The 27,184-nt window shown below is 43.8% G+C and overlaps 1 protein-coding gene across 2 annotated transcripts; it reads right to left on the bottom strand.

Annotated features, from left to right (window-relative positions):
- Positions 1-37: 37 nt before the first annotated feature.
- On the bottom strand, positions 38-27,184 carry CAPN14 (calpain 14). Of its 2 annotated transcripts, XM_046939070.1 has the most exons (23): positions 27,088-27,184; positions 25,263-25,461; positions 23,141-23,474; positions 20,676-20,745; positions 19,629-19,747; positions 18,894-19,030; positions 17,557-17,731; positions 16,786-16,851; positions 15,653-15,738; positions 14,352-14,426; positions 13,124-13,287; positions 12,441-12,604; positions 12,112-12,123; positions 9,486-9,691; positions 8,917-8,953; positions 8,022-8,084; positions 6,958-7,015; positions 5,430-5,494; positions 4,927-4,995; positions 4,735-4,813; positions 3,623-3,739; positions 2,868-2,923; positions 38-2,575 (listed from the first exon to the last, which is right to left on the bottom strand). In XM_046939070.1, exons 3-23 carry the CDS (start codon positions 23,369-23,371, stop codon positions 2,549-2,551), a joined length of 2,076 nt encoding a protein of 691 aa, XP_046795026.1. In that variant the 5' UTR covers positions 23,372-23,474; positions 25,263-25,461; positions 27,088-27,184; the 3' UTR covers positions 38-2,548. The 2 variants fall into 2 exon arrangements, with proteins under 2 accessions (XP_046795026.1, XP_040553431.1); XM_040697497.2 differs by lacking the exons at positions 18,894-19,030; positions 23,141-23,474; positions 25,263-25,461; positions 27,088-27,184 and having other exon boundaries at positions 40-2,575; positions 20,676-20,820.

The following is a 27,184-nucleotide window of genomic DNA, read 5'->3' as shown; positions in this document are numbered from 1 at the left end:
CCTACAACACACATTGTAAATGAAGAGTAATATATCTTCAGAATTGCCCAGCAAACGTTACTCTGTTAGCAATATAAAAGCCTCATAGCGTCTGAGTAGGTGCCATTGCCAAAAACATTTTTATTGTGAGCCAGATAATTCAGTTTGAATCGTACATGGTTTGGTATAATCATTCCAGTAAAGCATTCTTTATAATTCTCTAACAGCAAGTCACGTGGCTCAATAAAGTTTATTGCTGCGAGTGCTTAATGATTCATGGCATGGCACAAAGTCTGCTTCTTTCCCGGATCAAGTAATCAATAGCAAAATAATCTCCTTGCTCTGCATTAAATAGGTATGAAGTAAATAAGTACAAAATCTTATATGTATAAAAAACCATGTGTACAGAATGGAAATGAACTGCCATGTGAAACTGGGTGTCCCGCACCACAGTTCTGCACAAGGCCGTGCAGTGTTCAGTGCCTACTGAAGCTATGTCTGGCATCCTTCTGGCCTTGGATGCCTCCTGCAGCACTGCCAACGGGCACTGTGTAGCAAACCCAGTTGGGACCGACAGATTTACTTCTCATCATGTCCAGCAGAGCGCTGCTGAGAACTCTGCACACTGACATTCCTGTCCACTTAGGGCCACCCCCATTGGGACAACCTCCTTCGGAACACGCCAAAAGAGCGAGGACCTACATTCTCTCCTACAATCTTTTTGGTTCGCCTAGCGCTGTTCCTACATGCAGTAAATCAGTGTTTATAACATCACCCACCGAGCTGAGTGCAAATTAAATCAGGCTTATTTAGTTTGCTCCATTGTGTTCAGCTGCAAGCCACAAAAGGGAACAGAGGCATGACAACTGGGAGAGGGCACATGCTTTGTAATGGAAGCTGCTGAAATAGCCTCTCTGGGAGCCCAGCAGGATGATAGCACCGTGACATCTGCTCGAGGATCCTGGATGTCCCTGCTCCCTCTGACATGTTCTGCCCCACAGTTCTGAACCCTTGGGCTCCGGTGACACCACAGCAGCACAGCACAGTAACTGATAAATACGTCACGGTATAAACAGCGAAAAATACAGCTATTTATCTGGTTCTAACAGTTTTCTCATAAAAAGAGCATGAAAATCATACCGCTAGGAACAGGTTGTTCTGGCGAATAAAGAGCACACGGTTGTTCGTGTTGTTTAATGCCTCCTGACTGGGAACACATCCACAACGGAGTTTCTCTCTAAATACGCTTGTTGCACAGGCTTCAGTGCAGTAGGAAGCACGTCCGTGAGCTCAGGCTCATGTATAGGCATAAGCCTATGCAAACTTGTTACTACTCCTTCCTACAAAGGCATTACAGTATCTTCTTCCATTATATAATCATTCCTGCCAGAACCCTGTTGTATTCAGTGCTCTAAGGAGACTGTGCACAAGAGAAAGACCCATTGTGCTGTCCACTGGAATGCAAAAGCCAAAGCAGCAACCTGCAACAAACACTTAGTGTGGAAATTACCAGGCCAAACAACTAAATGGTAAGAAAACGAAGAAGGGTCCTACAGAGAGATGCATCAACTAACTCCAACACAGAGTTTGGTGGGAATAGCCCCAAGTATGTTCTCTAACACTACAGCCTGTATGTGCCTGAATCACTTAACAACACACACATACACGCTCTCTCATTCTGCTTCACAAAAAGAACCAACAAACACCCAAATGGTTTATCAGTCGCTTTGCCAGACTACTCCTGTATTATGTTTACAGTGAACATCTATTCCCTGCCAGTCTCCAGTGATTTAAAGATAACATAGGATTCATTTATTTCTCACTGTATTGTGCTTTTCAACTTGCGGAGAGAACCCCCTGCTCTGAACTAAATCTGCAAGCATCACAAGCTCCATCTCATCTAAGAGCTGGAGGCTTGATCCACCAACTGGTCAGATCACCTTAGGTTCACTTCAATAGAGCTATGCTGACTCATGAAAGCAAAAGAGATGATTTGAATGCTTGCAAATCATCTTTCCAGGTCATGGCCAAGGAAGAATTCCCCAACAAGCACACAGACTCCAGCTCTCTATCACGGGCCAAGCAACTACAGAACTAGGATTTTCTCTATTAGATGACAAGACACTTCAGGCAGGGGCTGTTTCTCTCCTAGGTTCAGAGTTACTTGCCCCAATAAAGCTCCATCATCAAGCACAGCCTGTGGATACTGCCACAGCAGGTGCCAAATTATAACAGTAACAGTGTAACATTAGCATTAAATAGGTGATTCCAACAACTCAGCTTCTATGCTCCATGGTGTCTCAGTGTGCACCCACAGCGGTTGGCGTCCAGAAGTCTCTTCTCAGAAGGGTTGTCTGAAGTGCAATAGGACTCAAAATAAACGTATTCATTAGAAAATTACCAGTGCAACAAGTCTGTGGTCAGTAGGTCAAGTCTGCTTGAGGGGAAGACTTCATATGAGGTAAACTGCAGGGAAGAGCTCAGACTCCAACGTACACAGCAAGTTGATAGAAAGCAGCCTTCCTTATCGCAGTAGAGGCTTTGCCGTCCCCTCCTTTGCAACAGCCCTTCAGGAATACAGTGTCATCATCATCCACTGTAAAATAATGAGGAAAGCAGGATGAACTCACGCATTCCTAAGAGTGCCCTGTGTATCCAGAACTGAACCAAACTATAGAATATTGGAGTTGTTTTTTTTTTTTTTTTTGTCTTTAGAAGGAGTAGGAGCCACAGGGAGGCACAGGACTTAAGACCCTGTGTTCCTTTTTGTTTCTAACCCACTTCTTAAGCGCTCAGATAGAGATACCTTTTTAAGGCTGGAGAACAAACCACACAGTGCTGCTTGCAATGAAAGGAGCTGCATTTGTCAGTCAGGGAACAGGCTTTACCTCAGATTCCTGCAGGTATATCCCTTTACCATCTTGCGTTAAGTTGCGAAAGGCCTCTGAAAAAAAGGAGTGAGGAGCGTTAACCTGACAGCCAAGAGATCACCACTACCTGATCTCTGTCCTAGGAAAGACTTGAAAAGAATGAGTTTATAATCTATAACATGATTATAATCTATAATCTATTCACAAATGCATGTAAGCCCCCATTCTCACTGGAAGATCCCTGAGCACTGGAACACCAGGAATCCTGAATAAAGACAGGCATGCTACTTTCTGTCCATCCTCCTGTCTCCTCAGATGCTGCTGCTGTATGTCCAAAAGCATGATGTCCCAAGCCTCACAAGCTCCACTTTCAGACATGTGGGAGGTGTCCATAGCATGAGCTCACAGACCAAAGAATCACCTGTCTCACCACCACAATTAGTCCTACCAAAGGTATACGGAAAATAAGCAGCTTCCATCTGTAATTTTCCTGCCTCCTACAAAGACTTGTGTAGAGCTGCTCTCTGCAGGGAGCTAAATCACTCTGATACGTACAGTCTTGATTTCTGTAGAAGAAGACTGGCAAAAAGGTAAAGATACAGAGCTCGATTTCCTCTGTCCCTGGCTTTAAATGAATTCCTCTGTGTATTCTGAGATGAAACCCAACCCTTCTATTCTCACTTAGCCACTGCCAGCTGGAACAGTTTTGGAAGGGCCATGGCTTAGCTGGGCAGCAGAGCTTTCCCTGGCCAGCTGCAGAGCATGAGCCTCACCTCCCATGATCTCTACTCGAAGCATGAAACACATGAAGCTCTCAAAGCTGATCTTCAAGTCAGGGTCACCATATCTGATCGCCATCAAATTACAGACTTCATTGCTGAGTGAAATACCTTCAGGAGAGGGGAAAAAAAAATAAAATCATGAAAAACATTACGGGAGGGCAACTCCCAGTTGTGGGCAGCTAAATGTGTATGCTTCTGGGTGTACACGACTCATTGATCTCAGTCTCTTTCACAGCCATTTGCTTTTTCAAATCTCCCCTACGTTTATCAAGTGCTAACCAGCCCAAACCAGCCCCTCAGGTGCAGACAGCTCTTTCAAACTCTAAAGGGGTCAAAGCTGGTCACCTATACTCCTGTCCCTGTTAGAGCTGGAATAAAACACAAACGGGCATCATTCACTCATGAGTGAATGGAAGGCAGTAACAGCAGCTGCGTTTAAGAACAATACTCCACAAGACGGTAGGAGAGGAAAGGAGAAAGAAAATCCAGAGGAAAGTATGTCAAGTAGCATTTGCAGGAAATTTGCTAGGAGTATTTCCTACTCATGGCCCGGTACTTTAATTTGCTTTAGTAGAGGTCCGCATGGGTTTCAAACTGTGCGTTTGTTGACACAGATGAACTGGGTGAACCACACATCAAGAAGGTGAGTGACATTCAAGCTCTAAAACTGCAAAAGGAGGTAAAAGACTGAGCACCAACCCCCACTCAAAGTATGGTGAGCACAACAGACCTTGGTCCAGGTATTTGGCCCTTTGTGTATGATCTTCATTTCTATTTTAAGCTCAAGATGGTGTATTAGTGAAGCCTGGCACTGGTATTGCCTCTGTGCAAGTCCCAGACTTCCAGGTTCAGTCCCTGACATGTCATCGGTATAATGCCAAAGATAAAGGCAAAGATTAAGCAAGCTACCACAGAGCAAAATACTTCTCAGATATTTTTAGCTAGCTATAAAGGGAAGCAGAGATGGCTAAGACCATGCAGCCTATGATCATTCCCACTCTTCCTGGGTTCTGCCAACAAGTCAAGATTTATTCCTGCTCAAATTTTTCCCAGCCTTTCTGAGGAAGAGGATGAGCCTCACCAAGATGTGCTGTGGCACACACCTGTCTCCTGTACAGCTGCACGCAGTTCTACCAGGTCAAGCTTTCCTGATCTGCTAGTGTCTCTTTTCTGGAAAACCTCCTGGTGGAAACAATCAAACAAACAAAAGCCAAATATTTAAACAACAGCAGAGGAAAACAAAGGGGCTGTGAGTAGTAGAATATTGCAGTGGTACACAGAAATGATTGCTATACCAAGTAGAAAAGCAGCCTTTTCCACAGGACTCGGAACTCCTGGATACTCAGCGTGCCAGAGGCATTCAGCTTCACGGAATAATTAAGGTCAGAACATCTTAAACATGAGAGAACGTACATCACATAAAACAAAATACAAATAATAATACAAAATAAGAAAAAAAAACCCTGACTGAAAATTCAGAGCCACTGTAATATTCACACAGTTTTAACGTGAAGAAGATAACTACTCCTTAGCCAACAAACCTTAGCTCATAGACTTGATCCCACTAAGATCAATGGTAGCCTGGCTGCTGGTTTCAGAAGGTGCAGGAAATAACCCTTTCTCAAACCTATCCCATTCTGCTACAACTGAAGTGTTTTTATGGAAGATGAGGAGTTCAAAAAGCATGGCCATGTTCCAGTCATTAAGAAACCAAAGTGACACTCAATCTGCCCTAAGAAATAATGCTCCGGTGAAGTATTAAATGAGCCAGAAGTATCATTCACGCTAAGAAGGATACATCCAGGAGTGCCAGGATACTCTGGCAGGCGTCCAGACTGAAACTCAGGCGAAAACTCTGAAAATCTGGAGAGGGTAAAAAAAAAGACTGTTTTGAGAGCACGTTGAACATCATTAAGAAAAATGGGACTCTGACAAAATTTGTTCTCATTTGAGAGGGCTCAAGCCCCAAAGCCCTTGTGTAACTTTTCAGCCACTTGAGAAGACGTATCGTTTATGATGATTAAAATATGATGCAACAGGATGGATTCTACTGGTCTCACAAAACCCAACGTGAGCTCCCTGCAGGCATGTAATACAGAGTAAAACACAGCGCACTGTCTCCAGCTATTAAAGAAAATGGAAGGAAAAGACATCCAAACCTGTAATGCCAAACTGCAGGATCACGAGCAAAGTCACTTGACCTGAAGAGCTCTGGGGAGTTGTACTGCACATTAATTGAAGCCCTTGCACTAAGCATCTCTCTCTTGCTCTCCCTGCCTCGTGCTAAGCATCCTTCCTTCCTTCTCTCACAGAGGCACTGCCAGCTCTGTTAATATGATTAAAAGTACAGACATCACCAAAAAACATGATGCTGCATCCAAGCTTAGCGTTCCTGGTTCATACATAAATTAAATGAAGAGTAGCAGAAAGAGACTCTAATCTCTCTCCAAATTGTGACTTTAGATCATATGCAGACTTCCAGAGAGCAAGAGACAGAACCATAACTCACCAGTGCCTTCTCTGCAGAAAGTGAAGATGTTTTAATCTTGTTAATAGCCCTGTTTATTAAATATGAATTAAGTACCGTAACATTTTTCATGCCTCAACCTTGATCACTCACAAAAAATAGACTGTTCAACACAGTCTTCTCACAGACAACACAGGGCCTGATGGGTCACTTTGCCAAGACAGAAGAGCTATCTTAGTATACCTCTGCAGAAAAGAGGGCAACGTCAGATCTAAGTGAAATTGGCACCACATCAGTCTCTTATTCATTGGCTGAATGGCGCATTTTTATGTTTTGCACGGGTTGATACCACTGAAGAAACTGGGAAAGGAAACTGGATCCATCACTGTACCTGTAACACAATTATTGTTGCTCGGGGGAAGCAGCTGCTGCTGAACTGCTACCGGCACAGAGCAGGTGTCAGAGACCCCAGGACAAAGACAGCCCCAAACATAAGACAGGCTACCTGCACCTCCACACTGTCTCCCAAACACAAAGACACAGCAAGGAACAGTCCTGTGCACACACAGAAGGTAAGCAAGCATAGGAACAGCAGATATGAACCATGTCCATCAGGATGAAGATAAATACCCTTGCACGACACGGCTGCCTACAGACCAGGCTCACTTTCTAGCAGTAGCATTGCGAATGCTGCGGCAGTAGCACAGGATGAAGTGAGGGATGGTTTCAGAATCAATGCTGAGGTCATGTTGGGTTTAGAGATCAGATTTGCTCACAGTATCTTCATTTTCAGATATCGGAGCTGAAGATTTTCTCCAGAAAGGTTTGTTTCACAGAAACATTATTTCTCAGCACTTACGTCTCCAAGATACATTATTCAGGATCCTCTGGAGCTGAACAGCATTTATTTCAGGATTCTGTGATACAAAAGAGAATTACTTTAATCATTAAATCTCTTTTCTCCCTCTTTTGTCTTCCCAGCATGTCTCATCTTAATTCCCAATTTTCTGGCCCCGCTCCCATCACTGTGAAAATCAATAGGAAAGGCTTCCTTTGAATACGACAAGATTCTCAGCCTGCAGGAGCTGCAGTCTGCTCCTGGCTAAGTTCTCAGGGCACATCTGAAAGACACACCACTCCCAGAATCAAAATTCTACATGTTCAGGAAGCAAAAGCATTTGCTTCTTGTTAGGAAAAGCTTCTGTCAAAATATTGCTAACGGAAATGCTAATATGTTTTGGAGAAAATATGCTTGCTAAACGCAGGGTATGCTACCGAATAAATGCAGCCACCCTTTCTGAAAGGAGAACGGTATTTCAGATCTAAAAGCAACGTAGCTGCCATCAACGTGGGATGAAGGACTAGGAGACAAGTCTCAGTTTCTCAGGGCGTGCTGTCTTCTAACAGGTGACTTGCCCCAGTGAGGGCAGAAATTCCCAATAGAGTAGGATTCGTTAATGCATCCCACTGCTCTGTCCCTGATACTGGGGACAGGAGTTTATGCTAAAGGAGAGCATGTGAGCCTGATCAGCATCCACACTCTATTCTCGTTTCCCTGTTACCTATGGCTGTTGAAATAAGGATGCTAGAGGGTACAGACGTGCTTAGTCCTTTATTATCTGCTTATGGATCTGCTTTCCATCAGTTTGGTAATGCCTTTTGAGCATGTTGATACTGCCACATCCACAATGTCCAAAGCAGTAATTTCCAGGAGTTTGCCTGTCTCAGTGTTAACAATTCCTAAAGCTCTGTGGCCAAAACTGCTGCGTGAAATCAGTACTGTACACATAGCCCAGCCTCTCACAGCCTCTCTCTGTCCCCCACGCTTCTATATCCAAACATCCCTTGCACAGTTAGATGTTCTTACTATCACAGAACTACATAATAACTCTGCTTCCACTGGTGGCATATGCACACACTTACCTTTTCAAAATGTTTTGTGAAGAAATCCTCCCAGATCTTGCCTTCATACCTATCAACAATTTCCTTCAGGATATTAAATTAAATAAATTAATTAAATAAAAACACTCAAGGAAGAAAAATGTGGCCATTCAAGATACAGTTACTTGAAGATGCTTTTCCAGAACTCTGCTCCCCTCCCATGTTCTCCCATCTTCTCCTCACCAATGCAATCAGTGTTACATCACTAATGCAACTCACTGCTTAGATAGCTCCTCACCCCATAGAAATACTAATTCTTGGAAATAAAATTTTAGATAACACTCGGTATAGAAAAACATTTCTCTTCCACCCCAAGCTGTGAAAGAAGAAGAAGGGTAGGGTTCAACCCATGCCAAAGATAGAACATATACATTCAGGAAACAAAAGAAGGAATGGCTCTGTTTATGCCAAGGGAATGGACTATGCTATAAACCTTCCCTGCACAACATACAGTCACACATACATGGCCACTGAGCCTAGCTCTTCTTAAAACAACCTATGGATCACTGTATTGTGATAGGGGGATCACATTCTGATCCCACAATGTCTTCAGGCCTGTCAAGGCATGAAAGAAGTGGGGAGGAATACAAGAAGTTTTCTAAAAGCTGTGAACACGAAAGATTGCAGAGTAAGATTGTGTCAGTGAAAGAAAAAAAAGAACAGCTGCAAAACAGCAACTAGAATTGTCGAAAAATTTCCCTTGATTGTTTGTTCACAAGGTCCAAGAATCTGCCTGTAAACCCAAGCTACCATTTGTAAAGTGCTGCAACACGAACACTCACATTCTCACTCGCCCTTTCAGAGCGACAGGAAAAAACAAACATCCAAGAGCTGAAAACAGAACCATGGGCCTTCTACTCCCCCTATACCCACTCACCTTGGAGAGGATGAAACTGGAGTTCCCACCCATTTCCCTGGAGATGTGAAAGAGAAGACATCAGGGAGATATTGTGGAGTTGCCTGTCTTGATCACAAGCAGCATCCCCCACACCCAGGTACAGACCCTGTGCCACCGCTGTGCCATCTTTTTTCCCCAGTGTTACAGCTGCACTTGGGTAAGCCCACCATGTCTATATGGCTCCCCAAGGGCTGTTGGTGTTCAAAGTCTCTAAACCATGATTTCTACATAAGCAACACTTCCACTACTATGAGCAGAGACCCCTGGCAAATCTACGGTGCATTTAGAAGTGTTGTGCTTCTTCAGTCTTAAACACGAGCACGTTTTAAGAATCATTTGTGTGGGCCTAGCTCAATGCTTCTCAAAGGGACAAGACCAAAAAGCAGTACTTCAGGCACTGAGCATCTTGAGCTGAGAGAGAATCAGGCTCTCCAAGAGGCAGTGTGCTGCATGCTTCAGTCCTTATGATGCCCTAGTAGACTAGAAAGGCCAGACTGTACCACCATGCAAGAGAACTGCGTGCTGACACAGGGGCAGCAGTGTCTCACCGAAGGACGTGCTTCCTAGAAAAGACACGCAGAATGAATTCAGACTCCTGATGAGGCTCCAGAGTGGATGGCACAATCACATAGACACCAGGCTCCAGGTGGAAGTCACAAGTCACTTCCCGTTCATCGAGGAAGACCTGGCGCTTGTTCACAGGCTGGTGCCGGGTGAAGAATGCTGGAGGCAGCTTTTGATTGATTTCCTCTTGCTAGGGAAGAAACACAGAAGAAATGTGTTCTGTACCAGCTGAACAATGGAACAAATGGCTCACAGGGAATTCAAAGGCACGGCACAGAGGCTGCTTGCCTTCAGATCTCAGGTATCTCTACAGCAAAAGCAGCCAAGAGGGTCCCTAAGACTATCTCCATCCAGCCTACCCAATATTAAAATGACAAAGAATGGAGCTTTCTACAACCTTATCAACATTATAATACTACTTGCAAGGAACAGCAGCAAGGACTGGGAAAAGATGTGGCTTCTGCCACTTTAAGTTACTGCTGAAGTAATTTGCATACTGGCAGAAAAGACTGCAAGCAAGAAATGCTCTAGAGACTGCTCCTCACAATCCAGAGCACTCCCCTTATCTCAGAAGTACCATGCACTCTGTCCTCAGTTTGTTCTTTGCACTAGGTATCTAGTGGCAGAGCACCTGGGATCTGAATGTAGTGCAAGAGCAACCTAACCCCTAGCCTGTGTCAACGAACTACTTGTCATTCTTGGCTCTTGCAGACGTTTCACTTCACAGGCACTTTTCTACAAAAGAAGGATGGATAAAGTGTTTATCTAGGCAACATTATAAATGAGATTAGTAACACTGGGGGCATAGTGGAATGCCAAATAAATATCCCCGCCAGCAAAGACCACTGTCACCTTCCAGTCTTGGCTGTTCTTTACATTTAGCCATTTTACTTCCTACCTAGTAACGGAGATACCATTCCTCTTCTTTGACCACTACCTACAATTTTGAACTCAGCTAATTCACAGTCACTGTGGCCAAGACAGCCAGCTCTCCTAAAAGGCTTTCCCTATTCTCAGACAACAGATTTCACATGGCACCTTTCCTAGCTGGACCACTCATAACTTGTGACAAGAACTTATCTTCAACGTGTTCTTAGGAATTTTGCAGACTCACTGGTAAGAATAGTCTCAGTTTATGTCTGGGAAGTTCAAGTCTCCCCTAAGGACAAGGGCAATGGATTCCAAGATTTCCCCTACTTGCCCACAGAACAGCTCACTCGTGCCACCATCCTGGGTGGGTGTACAATAGTGGACATCCACAATGATAGTGGCTTTGTCATCCATCCCCTTCATCCTCACTCAGAGACTCACTACCACGTCATCCCGAAAGGCATGGGCTGTATGCCTAACCTCTCCCTTACATGCAGAGCAACATCTCCGCCTCGCCTGCCCTGCCTACCCTGCTGAAGAGCCAGTAGCCCTCCTTCCCAGCACTCAAGACGTGGGACTCAGCCCACCAAGTCTCATTTATACCAACCATATCATAGCCCTGGGAAAGGACTGAAGCCTCCACTGCCTCCTGCATGCACTGGTATATCAGCATTTCAGATGTGCTCCAGAATTCACAATGTTCCTTGGAGCGTCCTTAGATGCTCTCAGTTTGCAGTCTCTCTATATTGATCTTGGCAACCACTACAAATTTGAAATTAAACACCTGGCTGCCACCAGCTTCCCCCAGGTACAGCACAGCAGCATGCTAGAGCTATGCTTAGGCTCCCTCTGCCAGGAAATTTAATTCTCACCCTGAGAGTGCCCAAAACATTTAAGTCAGAAAGAAGTGGATTCTTACCTCATGATTACCATGCTGGAAATAGAGTAACTTGGAATACAACTGCACTGCTCTGATCATAGCCCAACTAGTCCTTTGCCAGCTCAAATTCAAAGGAATTCTAACTTAAGTGGTGTTCTGAGTAGTAATTTAGGGGAAAGGGTGCCCTTTCAAGATAAAAGACACTAAGCCTTTCCCTGTTTTGAATAATCCTCCAAGATTTGGGTAAAAACTAGGACATACAACAGAGTTTACCTTCTAGAATTTTTTCTTAGAACAAAAAAGGTCCTTTTAAAAGAAAATACTGGAAATACGGCTGGTCTGACAAAGCAGCGAACACCTGAAGTGTCAGCTCCAGAGCATCCTCAGCCAGGAAGGAAGCTGAGCTACCCTACAAGATCCTTGGCCTACTTGGGTCACAGGCACAGTTACCTCCTCAAGACTAGGAGGGAGCAAAAAGGTGATGCTGGCTCCTCTGAGAGTTGCAGCAAGTCCAGATCAAACACAGCCAAGGACTGGAATAACCCACAATGGTGGGGAGGGATACTGCTGATCCAATAAACACTGATGCCACTTTCAACACCCTCAAAGATCTAGTGCGGATGCTAAGCAATTAATGACCCTTTTCAAGACCACTGAGACCTCCTGACATGGCTACTCTTCATAAGAGTAGGTTGATAGTTCTGCATTAACTGTGACTTACTGTAACGCCCCAGTGAGCTTGAATATACTGCCACTAGCTGTTGGCCAAAAAACAAAGGCAAACACAGCACCTTCAATGCTGTCAGAACAGCAGCCCGGGTCTCTCAGCAAACAGCCACTAGTGGTGATAAAGCACTCACCTGTCGGGCCACCTGCAGGGAGAAAATAAACAGAGCACATGTCAGACAGGGACCTCTTAGTCACACACACAGTAGACTGTATCTGTGGTGGGGAGCAGCTACGCAGATGCAGCTGGGGCCTTTGCCTTTAGAAACCTCAGTCTTTCCCCATGGTCATCTCTCAGTAACTGCAACCTCATAGCAGCAACAAAAGCTGTAGCTCCATTCAAGGTAAGAGGGGGGTTTCGCAAGACCCTCAGACAAGCAGAGAATTGGTTGGGGAAGCTCTCACTCCTTCTAGTGACAGCCACTTATTCCTGGATATGTAGGGAACCTGCTATATTTCACACCTTGTAGAGTGAAAAGCCAATGAAGAGGTGAGGAGCTCGGTTCCGGTGTTTGCTGCTGTGTTTCTGCATCAGGGATATAACCACACTGCAGGAACCCAGGTTTCTCCTACTGTCTTCACTTGCTAAAATATTCAACCAGTACTGGGGGTTCATCCAAAACATGCCTAAGAAGTAAAAACAAGAAAACCACTTAGACATTGTTTTCCATCTCAAGATTGGTTGCTGGCTTCCCATTCGATGCTTGGGCTCAGACCAAATGGATCCCAAGTGGTCTGGGCCTCCAGAATTCACTGGGATTTGATCTTAGGATGCAGTTTACAAGTTTAGTGCTAAAATTCCTATGTAAGACTGAAGGAAAGCTCAGAAACAAGGAGCTTCATTTCTGTCCGACTGCCGTTAAAGTCTACATTGTTTATAAATGCATGAATGCTAAAACTCCTGCAGCTTATTTCATACCATAACCAGCCTACTGCCCTATGTTTGCAAGTAATGCAGCTTCTGTGATGGCAGAAGCTAGGCAATGTTCTTTAGCTGCTTATTTCTGATGCTTGTGCAGGGAGTTAAGAAAGAAGAGAACGTTCTGTCATCAGATTTGTGTTAAGGAGTATAAGGGTGCTAACAATTGAGGCAACACAGAAGAGTCACACCACAGAGCACCCAAAAGAGCACTAAACACCCCTCACCCTTGGAGAATCCCAGACTTCCTCCCGCTGTGCTTCCTTTAACCCATCTCCCATTCTTCAGGGAATACATCCACTTTTTCCCATCTTCCTGGCTCACCAGGTCTGGAGTTAATTTACAGATCACAACGTCTACAAAATGAATCTTAAAATCTTGCAGAGACATCCTGGGAAAAAAAGAGTGCCAAAAGACATCTTGTCAGCAGATTAGTTTAGTCCATATGGCTCACTAAAAGAAAAGGAAAGGGAGCAGGGAACTTCAAAGCCACGCCATTCTGTGTTACATATGGTAATGCTCAAATTTTATTATGTAGTAAAGAAGCAAGCATCTGCTCCAACAGCAGCATCTATCAGTAGCAAACGCACGACTCAAGTTTCTGCAAAGGACAGCGGCAGAGATTGAAGTAATATTGCCACCAAAGGGACCGCAATGAAATTACACGGGTGACAACATTGCCACCTCGCGGCACAAGCTGTAGAGAAACGACAAGCAAAAAAAGCAGGAGCTTCCTAAAGTTATCTTAAAAATAAGAGGTAAGACAACAGGCTGACAGGCTGAGGGAGCTGGGCTTATTCAGCCTGGAGAAGAGAAGGCTGCGGGGTGACCTCATTGCAGCCTTCCAGTACCTGAAGGGAGCCTATAAACAGGAAGGGAGTCAACTCTTTGAAAGGGTAGATAACAGCAGGACAAGGGGGAACGGTTTTAAGTTGAAGGAGGGAAGATTTAGGTTGGATGTCAGGGGGAAGTTCTTTACTATGAGAGTGGTGAGGTGCTGGAACGGGCTGCTCAGAGAGGTTGTGGATGCCCCGTCCAACCTGGAGGTGTTCAAGGCCAGGTTGGATGGGGCCCTGGGCAACCTGGTCTAGTAAATGGGGAGGCTGGTGGCCCTGCCTGGCAGGGGGGCTGGAGATTCATGATCCTTGAGGTCCCTTCCAACCCAGGCCATTCTGTGATTCTGTGATAACAGCTCTTGAAAGTTGCCATGTCTCCCAGCAGCCCAAGGAGATCTGGCAGTGCCCCGCTTCTCCCTCACTCCTGCCTTTTTTAAGAACAGCACTGCCTCTCACATAAGCAAGTAGAGATGGAGAGCAAGCAAGCAAGGTCTGTTAGAAAACAGGTCACACACAGCTCAAATTAAATGGCATAAGGAGAAAGCAAAATACTGCTTTGTCTGCAGACACAGCCCCAGAGCTACCATCAGAGAGAGGAGAGGCAAGACAGTGCTGTTACCAGAACTCTCCATCTTCCTTCTTTTTCCTCAGCAGAATTTTCTCCTTTGGGCTCAGCAACTCCCACTTGTAAGAGCTGAGGGCAAAAAGTATGGGGTGACTAAGCAAATGCAGCCTGCATACAGAAAACATGGGTCTCCTCTATAAAAGGATACCAAAACCCTTGTCCCCACAGATCTCCATGTTTAACCCTTGCTGAACACAGGCCCCCTGTGCCTTCAGCCATTTCAGACTCTCCACGAGTATACTGGGTATATGAGATAGCTAAACAGCTCCAGTTCTCTCCAGTAGAAAGGCTCCGCTTCCATCAGCTGGTCCAGTCACTTGCACACACAGATTCCTAGTAGTTAAAATACAAATATCTAGGCCTGTTTTGCTGGTTAATTTTCTGTCAAAAGAGACGTAATAGGAACAGTGCTTGGCATAATAAATGAATGAATAGGACAGCAAAAAAGGCAGCTGGGAGTCATTTAAAAGGCAAGCCTATGGTATGCTGTTCATTATGTTCTTCAACAGCAACAGCTGGTATGTTGTCATTATGTGGCAGACACGCAGAGAAAGTACTGCTCTGCAGACAAGGTGAAAGTCACTCATATTCCCAACACCTCTTTGTGCTCATCTCCTCCCTCCCCTTCCCTGAGCCTCAGCAAATGGGGCCTATGCAGCAAATGAAAATAAAAGTTGGGGCAGAAGGAATATACTCTCATTCATAGAGAATCGGGCTAGAAGTCTACAGTTGCTCATGGTCTGGAATATAAACCAGTGTTATTCACATCAAAAAAATCAAGGCAGATTAAATATATGGCCCATTTGCCTCTCTAGTTACATGCTTCCCCAAGCAGTCTGGATGAAGGACTCCTTCAGCCACCCAACTCCAACACTTTGCAGCACATGGAGGTCTTGGCCTGGTCCCACTTGTGATAAGGGGCTGAGTGCTCTTAAATATCCCGTTTAAAGCCTCCTGAATTGTTAAACTATCATCTGTCACTTTATATGCCACCTAGATCACAGCAACACACACAGCATCTGATGTTCCAAGTATGTTTCTTCTGGCACTTCAAAGAATTGAAAAGCAGAATCGAGTCTTATTGAAGCTGCATGTGTGGAGTGAGGCCATCTACACAAGCATTTGCTGTTGGAGAAACATTAATCTCTTAAATAACTGTTTTGAAAACAGAGGGCCTGGGCAAGCAACAGCTACGTATCTTAAAGCTCCTAATTTGAGTCTGAAGATGGCAGCATCCTTCCTCTAAGAAACTTTCCCTCACACTGAGCATCAAACCTTCCATTTTTCAAACCCACCTGTCACTCCAGTCTCCGTTCCATTCAATTTTACCCCATGGATTTCTCAGTCTCACTAGGTTTTCTGGTCCATATTGGCAGGTCACCTGCAGAACATACAATAACGCTATGCTTGCCAACATCTCAGCAGTTGTCATCTTTTTCATATCACAGATGCTAACAAGCATGACAGTAAGAACTACAGACATGCAACTGTGAATGCAAGCATAAAGAAATTAAGCTGTTTTATCTTACCTTTTCTAAGTGAAACCAGAGACCTCACAGATTCCTAATTTGGAGGCTCAGTCCTCCTTTCCAACATCTATTCATTTTGTGGTTTCATGAAAGCTGAACTGTACTACTGTGAAGCTAAATCCTATCACAGTGCAATGAGAGACTGCCTATGGGGTGGCCATATAGACCAGTGCCTCTTGAACTTAGATACTGTGGTGGGAGAAGAGGGAGCCAGGTTTACTAGGAGTTACATTGGCAGCATACAGCAGAATGGTGACTTCAGATCAGACCAACAAGCTCAGCTGGTCTCTAACTCCTGCCTGTCCCTTCATCCCATGAGAACAGCTAGCCATGAATCCAGCAGGAGAAAGCTTGAGCTGGGATCCTTAGGATCTATTATTTTACTGTCCCATTCCGTTAGACAGATATCTTTAGGGCATTCCCCGACACTTAAATCAGTGGGGTCCACCTGCTACTCTGTACAGGAGCCCTGTTTCGTTCCCTTCCCTCAGGCACATCTCCTTCTTCAGTTTTTCATGTTTTGGCCCTTGTATTTAATTACCTTTTCTTCTCTATGGGCCCTGTTCTGACTGCAGAGGAAGGCTTTTTACTCTGAGCAGGTTTCAGCTCATTCTCCCAGCAAACAAATGCCATTTGCAAGTGATGCACCCAGTGAAGCCCTGTGACTCATTCCCACTCTTAGAGATATGCTGATCTATAACTACAGTCAAGGTCGCATACTAAACCAGACGCACTTGAAAGTGAATCTTTACCAAGCCTCGTCTCTTTTAACCTTAGACTAAGAAAAAAAATATTAAGAAGATATCACAGTTACCGTGAGTGAGGGCTTAACCTAAGTTTGCAACAAAAATTCTGAAATCCAAACAAGTCTTGACCCAGGATATTAGGGCTATTCTTACCTTTCTAATACCAGTTACTGTGTAAGCATGGCCAGCAACAAGTCCATTCTTCAAGACCTTTGTTGTCTGTATACAGGGAAGAGAAACGGAAGGAAAATAAGCCTTTTATTTCAAACCTACTTACACAGCAGGCTTATACCAATACCAGAAACATGCACCTGTGTAAGCAGTGACTCTCAAAAGCAAATGGAGAGGGTTGTAGTTCAGAACATGAGTTCAAATCGTGGCACCCAGACCTCATGCTAATACTTCAGCTGTTGGGAAACCCTAGTATTCTGCAAATGAAAACCTAACTTGGACTTCTTAGAAGTGAAAGAGTGAACTGTGGATCTAACCAATGATCCACAATTTATGAGGGAACTTGGGTGATCATGGTCCCAATTCCAAACATACAGCAAAGTATGGCTGTTAGGAAAAATATTGCTATTAGGAGCTCAGATTTAATTTTTCCCCTTTCAAACCATTCTCCATTTGCTTTTGATAGTCAACATCTGTAAAAATGGAATAATTGTTGAATAAAAATTGAAAAATGAGAGGTCCTTATTCAATAGAGACTTTTTGATAGATAAAGCACAATAGGGAGGATCCTAAACACAATAGGGAGCTGAAGAGCGGCAGGGAGGGAAGAAATCCACGTGCAATCTTTAAGCTTAAGAACATGATTTCTACAGCAAGTCGTGTGTCAGCTTTCTTTCTAGGAATCACAGTGCCTAGCTCAGCAGAGGAAAACTTGACTGGAAAGACTTGTAGCTGTGAAACCATTAGTCTCACCCCTAACTGTGTCTGACAGCACATGAGAGATCTGCTGTAGGTTGCTCTTGTCAGGATATCCCACAGATCAGGAGGAGCTGCTGGAAGCTTGATTCTTATATTAACACCACCTGTGAAATCCACCAAGGCTTCTGAAACTTGCCCAATCTGTAGATCTTCATAGGAGCCATAGAGTCTAGCAAAAAAAGACATCAGTATACTCTTGGATTTACAGCCACGGACAATAGGTTGAGAGGTATGTGCCAATGAAAGCATACAATAAGGGGTATAAAGGTTTGGGTTTTTTTTTGTTTTTGTTTTTAAACACAAAGTATGCTGTAATTCATGTTTAATGTTAGGGGAATATTTGGCATGTAGGTAGAAGAGTATCTAGCAAATTGTGTCCAGGACTGGCCATAGGCTGAAAAGAACTGCTTCACTCATTATTGATCTCCTCAGTAAGCAGTAGCAAGGACATGCCCATCACTGCTTTTTTGATAACTCTGCCTTAGCAAATTTTGCCTGAATATATCACCACACACTGTACCATATCTGATACTCCTTAATAGTTCAGCCTCCAATCTGATATTCTTCATGACTGAAGAGTAACTTTCTCTTTTTGTTCTAGCGTTACCACCAAACGAATGCAGCTGAGCTTTTTCTCCTTTTGGGTGATCTTTCTCTCAGTACTAGCTAGAATTTTTTCCTGCTCTGCTTATTTTTCCCAGCTTAGATTATTTTAACCCAAGAATAACAAACTCCAGTCAGTTATGACTTGTTGCCTTCTTCTTAGTCCCAATAAACCACCCTAGACAAAACAACCCAAAGAGAGAAGCCAGTATTTTCAGTATGCCACGTGACCTGTCGAATGCTTGAACAAGTTGAAGGCTCTGTAAGATCTCAGAGCAGGAATCTTTATCAAGACCAAAGTAGAACTCATCAACAGACTCCCAAAATGAAACTCCTTGGAGGTTTCTCAAACTGGTAATAGATCAAGAGGGGCATCAGCAATCATTCACCTTTGAAAATCTCTATCTTTGGCCTTCCATTCCTCCGCAGTGCTTGCAAAGAAGCCATCATCCTGGCCAAGCCACTATAAAAGGAATCACTTAGGGAATAATCCCTAATGTTTTCATTTCATATCCTAAACCTTTGGATTTAAACTCAAGGGCCTGAATTGGCAAGAGGTACTGCAGTGGGAGATTTTACTCTTTAAAAATAGAAAGATGAGAACCATTTACGACACTCCAAATGTGGCAAGGCCTAGGAGATGCACTTATAAACAAGTACAAACTGCACAGGCACAAGCCAACATGTTTCAGAGAGACTATTTTAATAACTTAGAATGAGTCACTTACTTAGCATATGCCTTCTCCAAAAGGGCTCCCCAGAACACATTCTTATAGACTGAAGAAACAAAGACCAGCTCCCCCGCCTCATTCACCGGCAGGCGATCATCAACCACCACGTCAACCCATTCACCAAAGTGCCAGAACTGTCAGGGGAAAGGAATGAACTGATATTTCCCTCAGAAGGAACCTCCCTTCGAAACAAGGGCAAATGCAGGATTGCTTAGCCGTGGGCTCAGTACTAGCTGCCTTGGGTTAGGGACTGTACTAGATCAGTGGAAGGTGCTGACTCACCCAAAGATTCAACTCATCAGCCTTACCCAGACAAAGGAGAAAATAAAGTGTGTGTGAGGTGTAAAAGAGGGATTAAATAGGCAAATGAGGAACAGTTGAGCTTTCGGGGAAGGCGCTCCCAGTTGCAGGGTGGCAGAGCTGCAGCAAGAGCTGACTAAAAAGTCAGGGCCTTTATGACTGCTGCTGCTATGTTAAGACATCTGTCTTGATTAAAATATTGGATAGGGCCCAGCCTGGGAGAAGGGACAAACTGAGGCATATCCTCAGACTGGTTAACCCCCTTCCTGCATTGTTTTGTGGAAGTAGTGATGGGCTGCCCTCCAGGCCAGGATACCCCCTGGCCGCTTGCCCTTGGCCAAGGGAAACCTTGTAGAAATTATCCAAGGATTTGACATAAAACATGACAGGGGATTTCTGAAGACCTCCCTCGCTCCGGTGGAGCCAACATACCCGGAAGTGGAAAATGCCAGCATATTTCCTCTCAAAGCTCTGGTTTTGTGGCACGACTGCAGCTAAGATGTCCTGGTGGAATGTCAGGGCTTGCAGAGCCGCCAGGAACCAGCAGTTCCCTGCGCCAAGACAAACGGACACATGTGGCTGGCTGAAAAGTGAGGCCTGTCAGCCAAGTTCAGGAGCTCCATGAAGATCCTAGAAGAAGAGCTGCTGTGCTAATGTCTTTAAATTTATAAGGAACAATACACAGAAAATTAGACTTCATGTGTGCTTTATTTAACTAAACCGTGATTGTTTTGTAATTGTTCTCTCATTATCTTTTCCTTTAGATATCATTCGGTTGAACGATAAATTTAACAAGAAATAGCTGTCAGTTTAAACATTCTGTTCTTTACTGGCGTTACACATTTTTGTACAAACACACTATTACAAAACCTTTCCCTTTTTCTTTGAAAATACTAACTCTTTCAGAAGAGGAAAATCATTTCCAGTGGATCACCCAGGCAAAGCTGTACCTGGTGTTTAAGGGCTTATAGCACTTAATAAAAATTAATTCAGTCATGCCCTGTTTTGCAGATGCTAATATATCCTCCTACCTCAGGTAATGTGGTATAAAAATGATTTTTTCAACTTCAAAGCTGAGAAGAGAATGCATTCTCTCCAGCTCTTTGGTATGAAGATAGCAGAAGTCTCAGATTTTCCTGCTTCTGTGGTCTCTGCTCAGTTGTCAAGCAGCACCACTAAAGACCACTAAGTGCACACAGTGACTTCCCATTGCAGCAGCAGCAGGCACAAAAGCAACACAGAGAGCAGCAATTTCAGCTTATGCAGACAACTGTCACGCTTCAAATTCCACCTTGACACTTGCCAGACTTTTACTGAGCCTGTCCCACCTTAATGACCGTGTCATCCACACCATGCTAAGTGAAGCAACACAGGTATGTAACACCTATTCTATCCCAGTTTGATTCAGTCAAAATCCCATATAAAATGTTATTTTGTATAAAGCCATTTATATATTTATACAAAGGAATTTTTCCTTACCCACTAATCCTTGGCAGAGGTCAAGTTGCTTTCTGTTTGCAGCATAAAATACTGGAGTTCTGTGCAAAGCCTGGGAAGCACATGGCCAAAGAGAAGAGGAGGACAGCCAAGTTACTAACATGAGCTATTTTAGCTTGAAGTCAAGAACTTTGTCTGCAGAGCTGCAATCTCATGAGATGAGAGATGCAGTGAGTTTATCGTTTGGAATGTAAAAAACTCATGGATATATGACAAAAACACTCCCTCTGCCTGATTTCAGAATAATTAAGGAAGCTTTCTTCCAGAAGATGCTATTCTAGTCCAGATGTAATGCCAGTGTCACCAGGTATCCAGGCTACTCCGACACAAGCCTAGGTACACCAAATTTTGCTTACAGCAAATACAGTCCCAGAGATAAACTAGCAGTGCTCAGACTCATCAGTATGGCTATTCACAAATATCTCTGTAAGGAGACAACCCTTCAGACCTGCCAGCCCACCTCCTCTGTAATTGCTGACAAGTTTCAGCAAAAGAGGCTACAATGGCAGAGCAGAACTGTTAAACTTCCAGCTAACATAGCTGATGTCACCATGATTTGACTGACAATCAAGCTACAGACTAACTGATATCTGCTAAGGAAGTTTCTGGTGATGTGACAAGAGCATGACTTTTGACTAACCATCCAGAAAGAAATTATGCTGTTAGTCTTTTCTTCTCACAAATGCCTCTGGGGTCAAATTAATAACCTAAGTGACAAACTTTCGTTTCACTCTTATGACCCACAAATTGCTCGAGTTTATTTTCACACTGTTAGCTATCCCTTCAGGCAGTAGCAGAGAAATGGCAAATCCTCAAAAGGCTGTTACAGTAATTAGACAACCAGCTCCTATCCTTGGTGAATTTGGATGTTCATTTTGCAGGCCATCAGGCAGAGATACAGCAAGCTACACGGCTGAAGGCCAAATAGCACAATCTCAGCGTTTCTTCTGCAGCCAAGGGACTGTAGGATACACAGCATCCTTCCTCAGAGAGTCTTTGCTGATCTAAGTTTGGCGTCAGAGCAAATGGCAACCTTCTTCTTCAGTAGCAGACAGTGGACTGAGAGAAATATGAAGTTTCAATGCCATTCCTCTGGAGTGGAGAGAAAGAATTACAGACCTGAAGGGCTTTGTAGAGGCCAGGACTTGTATCACCTTCCCTTTCCAATACATCTATGCTGGTAGAGCTGTCTCACCCTCAGAGTCCAGCTCAGGCCCCTGAGCATGGCATTTGTGCTCTGCCAGATCCTGATATTACAAACCATCTGTGCAATGGAATTACGTATGAAACCCTGAGAACCAGGGCTGCTATTTCCAAGGCCTCGTGCCTGTTTTTGAAAAGTGCCTCTGCTTTCCTGCTGATTTTCTTGAGTTTTGCAGAAAGGTGGCTCTTCTAAGATGTTGGTTAAATCTAATAGAATGTGATGGCTAGAAAATGACTTCACTAGGAGATGCTATGTGCTATTATCTGCAGACCTCCAAGGAGTCTGTGGGACTGAATCTCTCAGATGACTGCTTTTAGGAAGATCAGAGTATCAATGTGCTCCTCGATGACTCAGTAAGAACAGAATTGCCACTGCTGCTAAAAAGCTAGAGCTAATAGGCTTTCTCTAACTGGGCCAAAACCCTGTCTTGGCCAGCAAGACTCGCTACCACTTTGTAATGGGAACTTGCTCTGGGATCACAGCTTGATCTCAGGGGTCTTGTTCATTCCAGTAAGTGTGGGGTAGCAAGCGGCAAGGGCCTTGGAAATAAGAGCACAAGTAAAATACAGAGGCTTCAGAACTGAAAGCAACCCACTGATGATCAGTTACTGGTCATGGCAGAAGCTTAACCTTGAGAGCTGGGAAACAGTGCACAAACACAGTACAGAATAGACTAAACAGTTAAGAAAGGGAAAAAACAAACAAACAAAAACTAGATCAGCAAAAGGATAAGGCACCTGCCACTGCCTAGGAAAGTAACAGCCTTCAGGATCACAACAGTATGTGGTCCATGGGATAGGAGTCAAAGGCTAAGAATGGTCTGAAAATTCAGAAATCTTCTAAAATGTTAAGATTCTCAATTTTGGGGTAAGAGACTGTCACCACAAGAACTGTCATCAGAGAATCCCTGCAGAATCATCACATCTGCCAGCGTGCTACTTGTTCCAAGGGCACCAGCTTCCACTCACCCCCTTCATTTGCTTTCCCTGCCCGCTCTAAGTGTTATCGGATATAAACTGAATAAAGTTGGTTATGATTTTTTGGCAATAAATGCTTTAAAGGCAATTATGAAACTATATGTACACAAGCTTCTGAAATGACAGCTGCTACAATAAGTATCACTTCTGAAGGCATTATGGCACACTTAAAGTCTATGAGTAAGTCCACCTGATGTTATCACTATTTGCTGCCTATCGACTCTAATCATTCTCTTACATGAGAATATTCACTGCAAATCACTTACATGTGGCCTCTTCCACTGCACATTTCGGGGGAGTTTCTTCAGTATTGCTCCCGTTCCAATAGAGCTGATGTCAGCAGGAAAACTCTCATCAGTGAACAGCTGTTTATTCTTCAAGCACATCTCCAGCAAGGCTTGGTAGTTCTGCTGGACAGGTGGGCTGTGTTTCTGAAAGATATTCTTTCCCAAAGACCCAGGCGACTTCTCTTTCTTCAGGCATGGCAACAGAGGCATGGCGATATTCTTCCCCTGAGGAGTTTACAGGGATCTTGCCCTGCCCAGTCCTGCTAGAAACTCCTTGTATATTGGGATGAGGTATGTCTTCTACAGAAGAGTTCTTGATCATTAAAATAAATGTAAAAAGTAAATTGAACCTCGGCTTTTAACATCTTTTCTTTAACCAGCAGAGGGGGACGGCACCCACAGGAGGAGTGGGCCCACTTCTGACTCTAATCTGGTATCTGTCACTGTGTTCTCAAGGCTTTACATTCTGCAGATTTAAGTCAAAATGAGTTACCAATTAACTTTAAGCCGGGCTTCAAAGCCATACAGACAGCTGTTCTCAGTCTCTCTCCAGACTACTCTAGGCTTTTCAGGGTATTCTCACAACATGCTAGAACATGAATGACAGTCTTTTCATAACATGCTAAAACATGAATGACATTCTGGCATGTGGACATTTCCCCTCCCTAAACAGGAAAAACATTAAGACAAACCAAAAGCTAACAAAACATGGAACGCATTAAGCGTTACAAAGCCATTACTCAAAACCCTCCAATAGACATTGCCCTCTTTGCCTCGCTCTGAAAAATGATACAGTCATCCCCAAGAGATCACATTCCATCTTGCTGATGACCACAGATTCACACATGAAATTGCATACTGAGATTCTTTTCTCTTGCAACATTCAAGACAGATGTTTCTCATCCTCCCACTGAAAACAGCAAAAAGTGATCTCACAACCCGTTTTTCATGCCTCATACATATGTCACATACACATGTATGTCAGTAGTTGTGCTAAATATTAGCAGCCATCACCTTTTGCTACAAGTGGTGAGCTTCTTTAGCATGAAGAGAAAATGATTAAGAAACTCAGAAGACAAATCAAATCATGCCCATGAACAGTAACGAGGTTCACTGAAAGCATTTATCATGCTACTAAGTTCAATAAATGGTTCCCATGCTGAAATGACAGTGTTTGGAAGCCTTCCCTGCCGAGGAGGCTCCCTGAGACTACAAGTCACTGCCTCAGGCACACTAGGAAACTGATCTCAATTAGGAACCAGTTGATTGTTACTCCCATTAAAGTTGTAGGTCACTAGCATTCCCTGTGAGAAACCAAACAAACACAGATTACTCTGTCCTCCCACACACAGCCCTCCTCAGTTGTTTTCAAACTGCTCCACAATTGACCTACAAGGCTTGCTTCTCAAGGGCAAATGAAAGAAAAAATCTTCAAACCACAGCCTTGGAAACAAAAATTCTATTTCCCACTGGACACTATCATGGTACATTTCAAGCCTAGGATTTAAGTGCCTAACAACTTCTATACTTTTTCTCCAGATAAAACATATTGTCTCTCCCTCCAAATCTTGTCTTTTGTTTTTTGTCGTTGACCTTCACAGCTACAAGAATATGAAGAACAGAGAGAGAAACAGATTTAATGCAAAAAAAAAATGGTTCGGAGACCCGACTGTGCTCAGTCTTCATGTATGAAGCAGAAATTCTCATTTCGCTGCTCCCCAGGAGAAGAACTGGTGAGCAATTGAAATACTCAGAGCTATGGTGAAAAGCAAATATCTGAGAAGGGACAGTTGTGTGCGCTGAACTTCCTTAATACTTGATCAAAGCATTGCAACCCTTTCACCAGTTCTCATCTGTCTGATTTTTATTTGAAAAACAACTGAGCCTTTTAAATAGGCTTCGAAACTAAAAAAACAGTATGAAAAAGAAAATGCTTTCAGAATTGGAGGTTTAAATTACCTGAACGTACAGCCTTATTCCCAAGAAGCTGAGCCAGCAGCCGTAACTGTAACGCTGTGTTGAGAGTTGGTGGGGCAGTTTGAAAACCTCCCACCTGTCCCTACCTGTAAGCTGTACTGCTTTAAACTCTTTCCTAAATTACCTGGAAATCTTGTTCCACCTTCTGCCTGCTGTTTGGCCTCAGTCCTGTGTATGAGCAGGAGCCAGACACAGCTGTATGTGACAGTACCTCCACTCAGCAATGTTACTGAACTACACTGTCAGCAATCAGTGCATTCCACCGTGTCTTCTGGCGTGGATGGAGAGTAGTCCATGCATGTCTCTTCCAGCCATTATGATTTCTAGTGGAAAGCAGCCAAGCATAGCAGACAGGTTAAAAGCTTTAGATGGAAGCTGTGAACGCGCAGGCCGGATGGATTTGATCCTCTATTCTTTGCACGATACCCTTGCCAGTACGTTTACCATCTGATGTAACTCTTTCCATTAAATTAGCATCCTGTGCTCTCCCCTGATCTCGTTCATCATGTTAGATGCCACAAAGTGGCCTAGTTCCTCAATCTTAAAATAAAAATCTGAAGAAGCCACAGAAAATTCTTCACTTTCAGTAAAATCATCAAAAGATTCCCTGAGAGCCTCTTTGCCTATGAGAGGATTAATCTTGGACAACACTGCCCAGCTCCCCTGATTTCATGAGCTGAACTCTATCTGGAGCTACTCCTGTGTGGAATAAAACAAAGGTTTGCATGCAAAATAGTACATTTTAGGGTGAACAGAACAAATGACACCGGGCCATCTTTCACAGCCATTCTTGTAATACAACAGAATTTCAACTAGAGAAATAAACAGTCAAAATGAACAAGTGACTGTATTAGGCACTGTTAATCTTTGTTAGTCTCTTAACACACATTACAAGAGCTGCACTTGCAGGTACAACCTCGAGTCTTTAATTAAACACAGTAGTGTATTTCAGAAATAAAAACTCCACGCTGACTCCTGTTTTTCTCGTGGGTGCTTTAGCAAACAACAATATCCTGAAAAGAAGTACGTACGTGTGTTTTCTCACAAAATAAATGAAAGTACTGTTAGGTGGGGATCCTTGCCCTGAATTTCCAGCGCTTAGATTCTTGGACCAAAAGGTCACAAACATCTTCCGGCACTGAGATTTTCAAGGCCACGCAGGGAACCTGTCCCAGAGTCTCCCACTGAAGTTAACAATAAGTCTGTAGGGAAAATGTCTGGATGGCTTTCAGAGCTTCAGCCAATAGCTCCCTGAGTAAACACTTTTAAAGACTCTGGCTGAGAATTTAGAAGATATATTCGTTACTCTGAAGATTGTCCAAGCTCTGTAAAAATCAGTGGAAACACGGATTTCCCATTTACTTGGGATCTGTCCTTTAGCACTTAAGGTTACAACATCCTCATTCATAATCATCCTAACTATCAGAGATCCTGTCTGCCCACAACTTCAGCTGAACCTCAGAAGAAACTTTTAAATTCTGTGGCTAAATATCAGCAAAATCTTCTGTAAACAGCAAAGCTGAGAGCAGAAAGGTGAACAAAATCTTGGTTAGCTGCAATACCAGCCTGTGTTCCCAAACATTTGGCAGGCAGAAGCTTTGGAACTGTGACATGCAGAGCAGCTGACCCAGCTCATCTAGTTGCTTTATATCACACCCATTTGTCTCATGTTTGCTGACGTGGACTTTCTGCCTTTGCCTTCAACACTTCCATAGAAAAGTACAGCAGCAGCTGCTGTTCAGCGTGGCTAGCGGCATCATGTAACTAATATACTCTTTTGATCCCAGAGGACAGCTTCCTCTCAGCACCATGCCTCTGGCAAGTGGTAACAGTGTTCTACTCCTTTCAACCCCTTGGAACATCCTAACTCTGTGCCACCCACATGGATACTGGTTAATGAATGCTAGCACCAAAGCCCTACATGTAGCACTTGGCATTTGATGTCCTACCTTCTCCAGGTGTGTCCTCACAGCAAAGGATAACTGTTCCACTGGCGGTGATGAACTCTGCTTATAAACAGCGTACACGTTATCCCTACTTCCGAAT

This window comes from Gallus gallus, chromosome 3, assembly GCF_016699485.2.
Source record: "Gallus gallus isolate bGalGal1 chromosome 3, bGalGal1.mat.broiler.GRCg7b, whole genome shotgun sequence".
Taxonomy (NCBI): domain Eukaryota; kingdom Metazoa; phylum Chordata; class Aves; order Galliformes; family Phasianidae; genus Gallus; species Gallus gallus.
The sequence above is the reverse complement of the archived record's forward strand: the minus strand, read 5'-3'. Positions and strand labels throughout refer to the sequence as shown.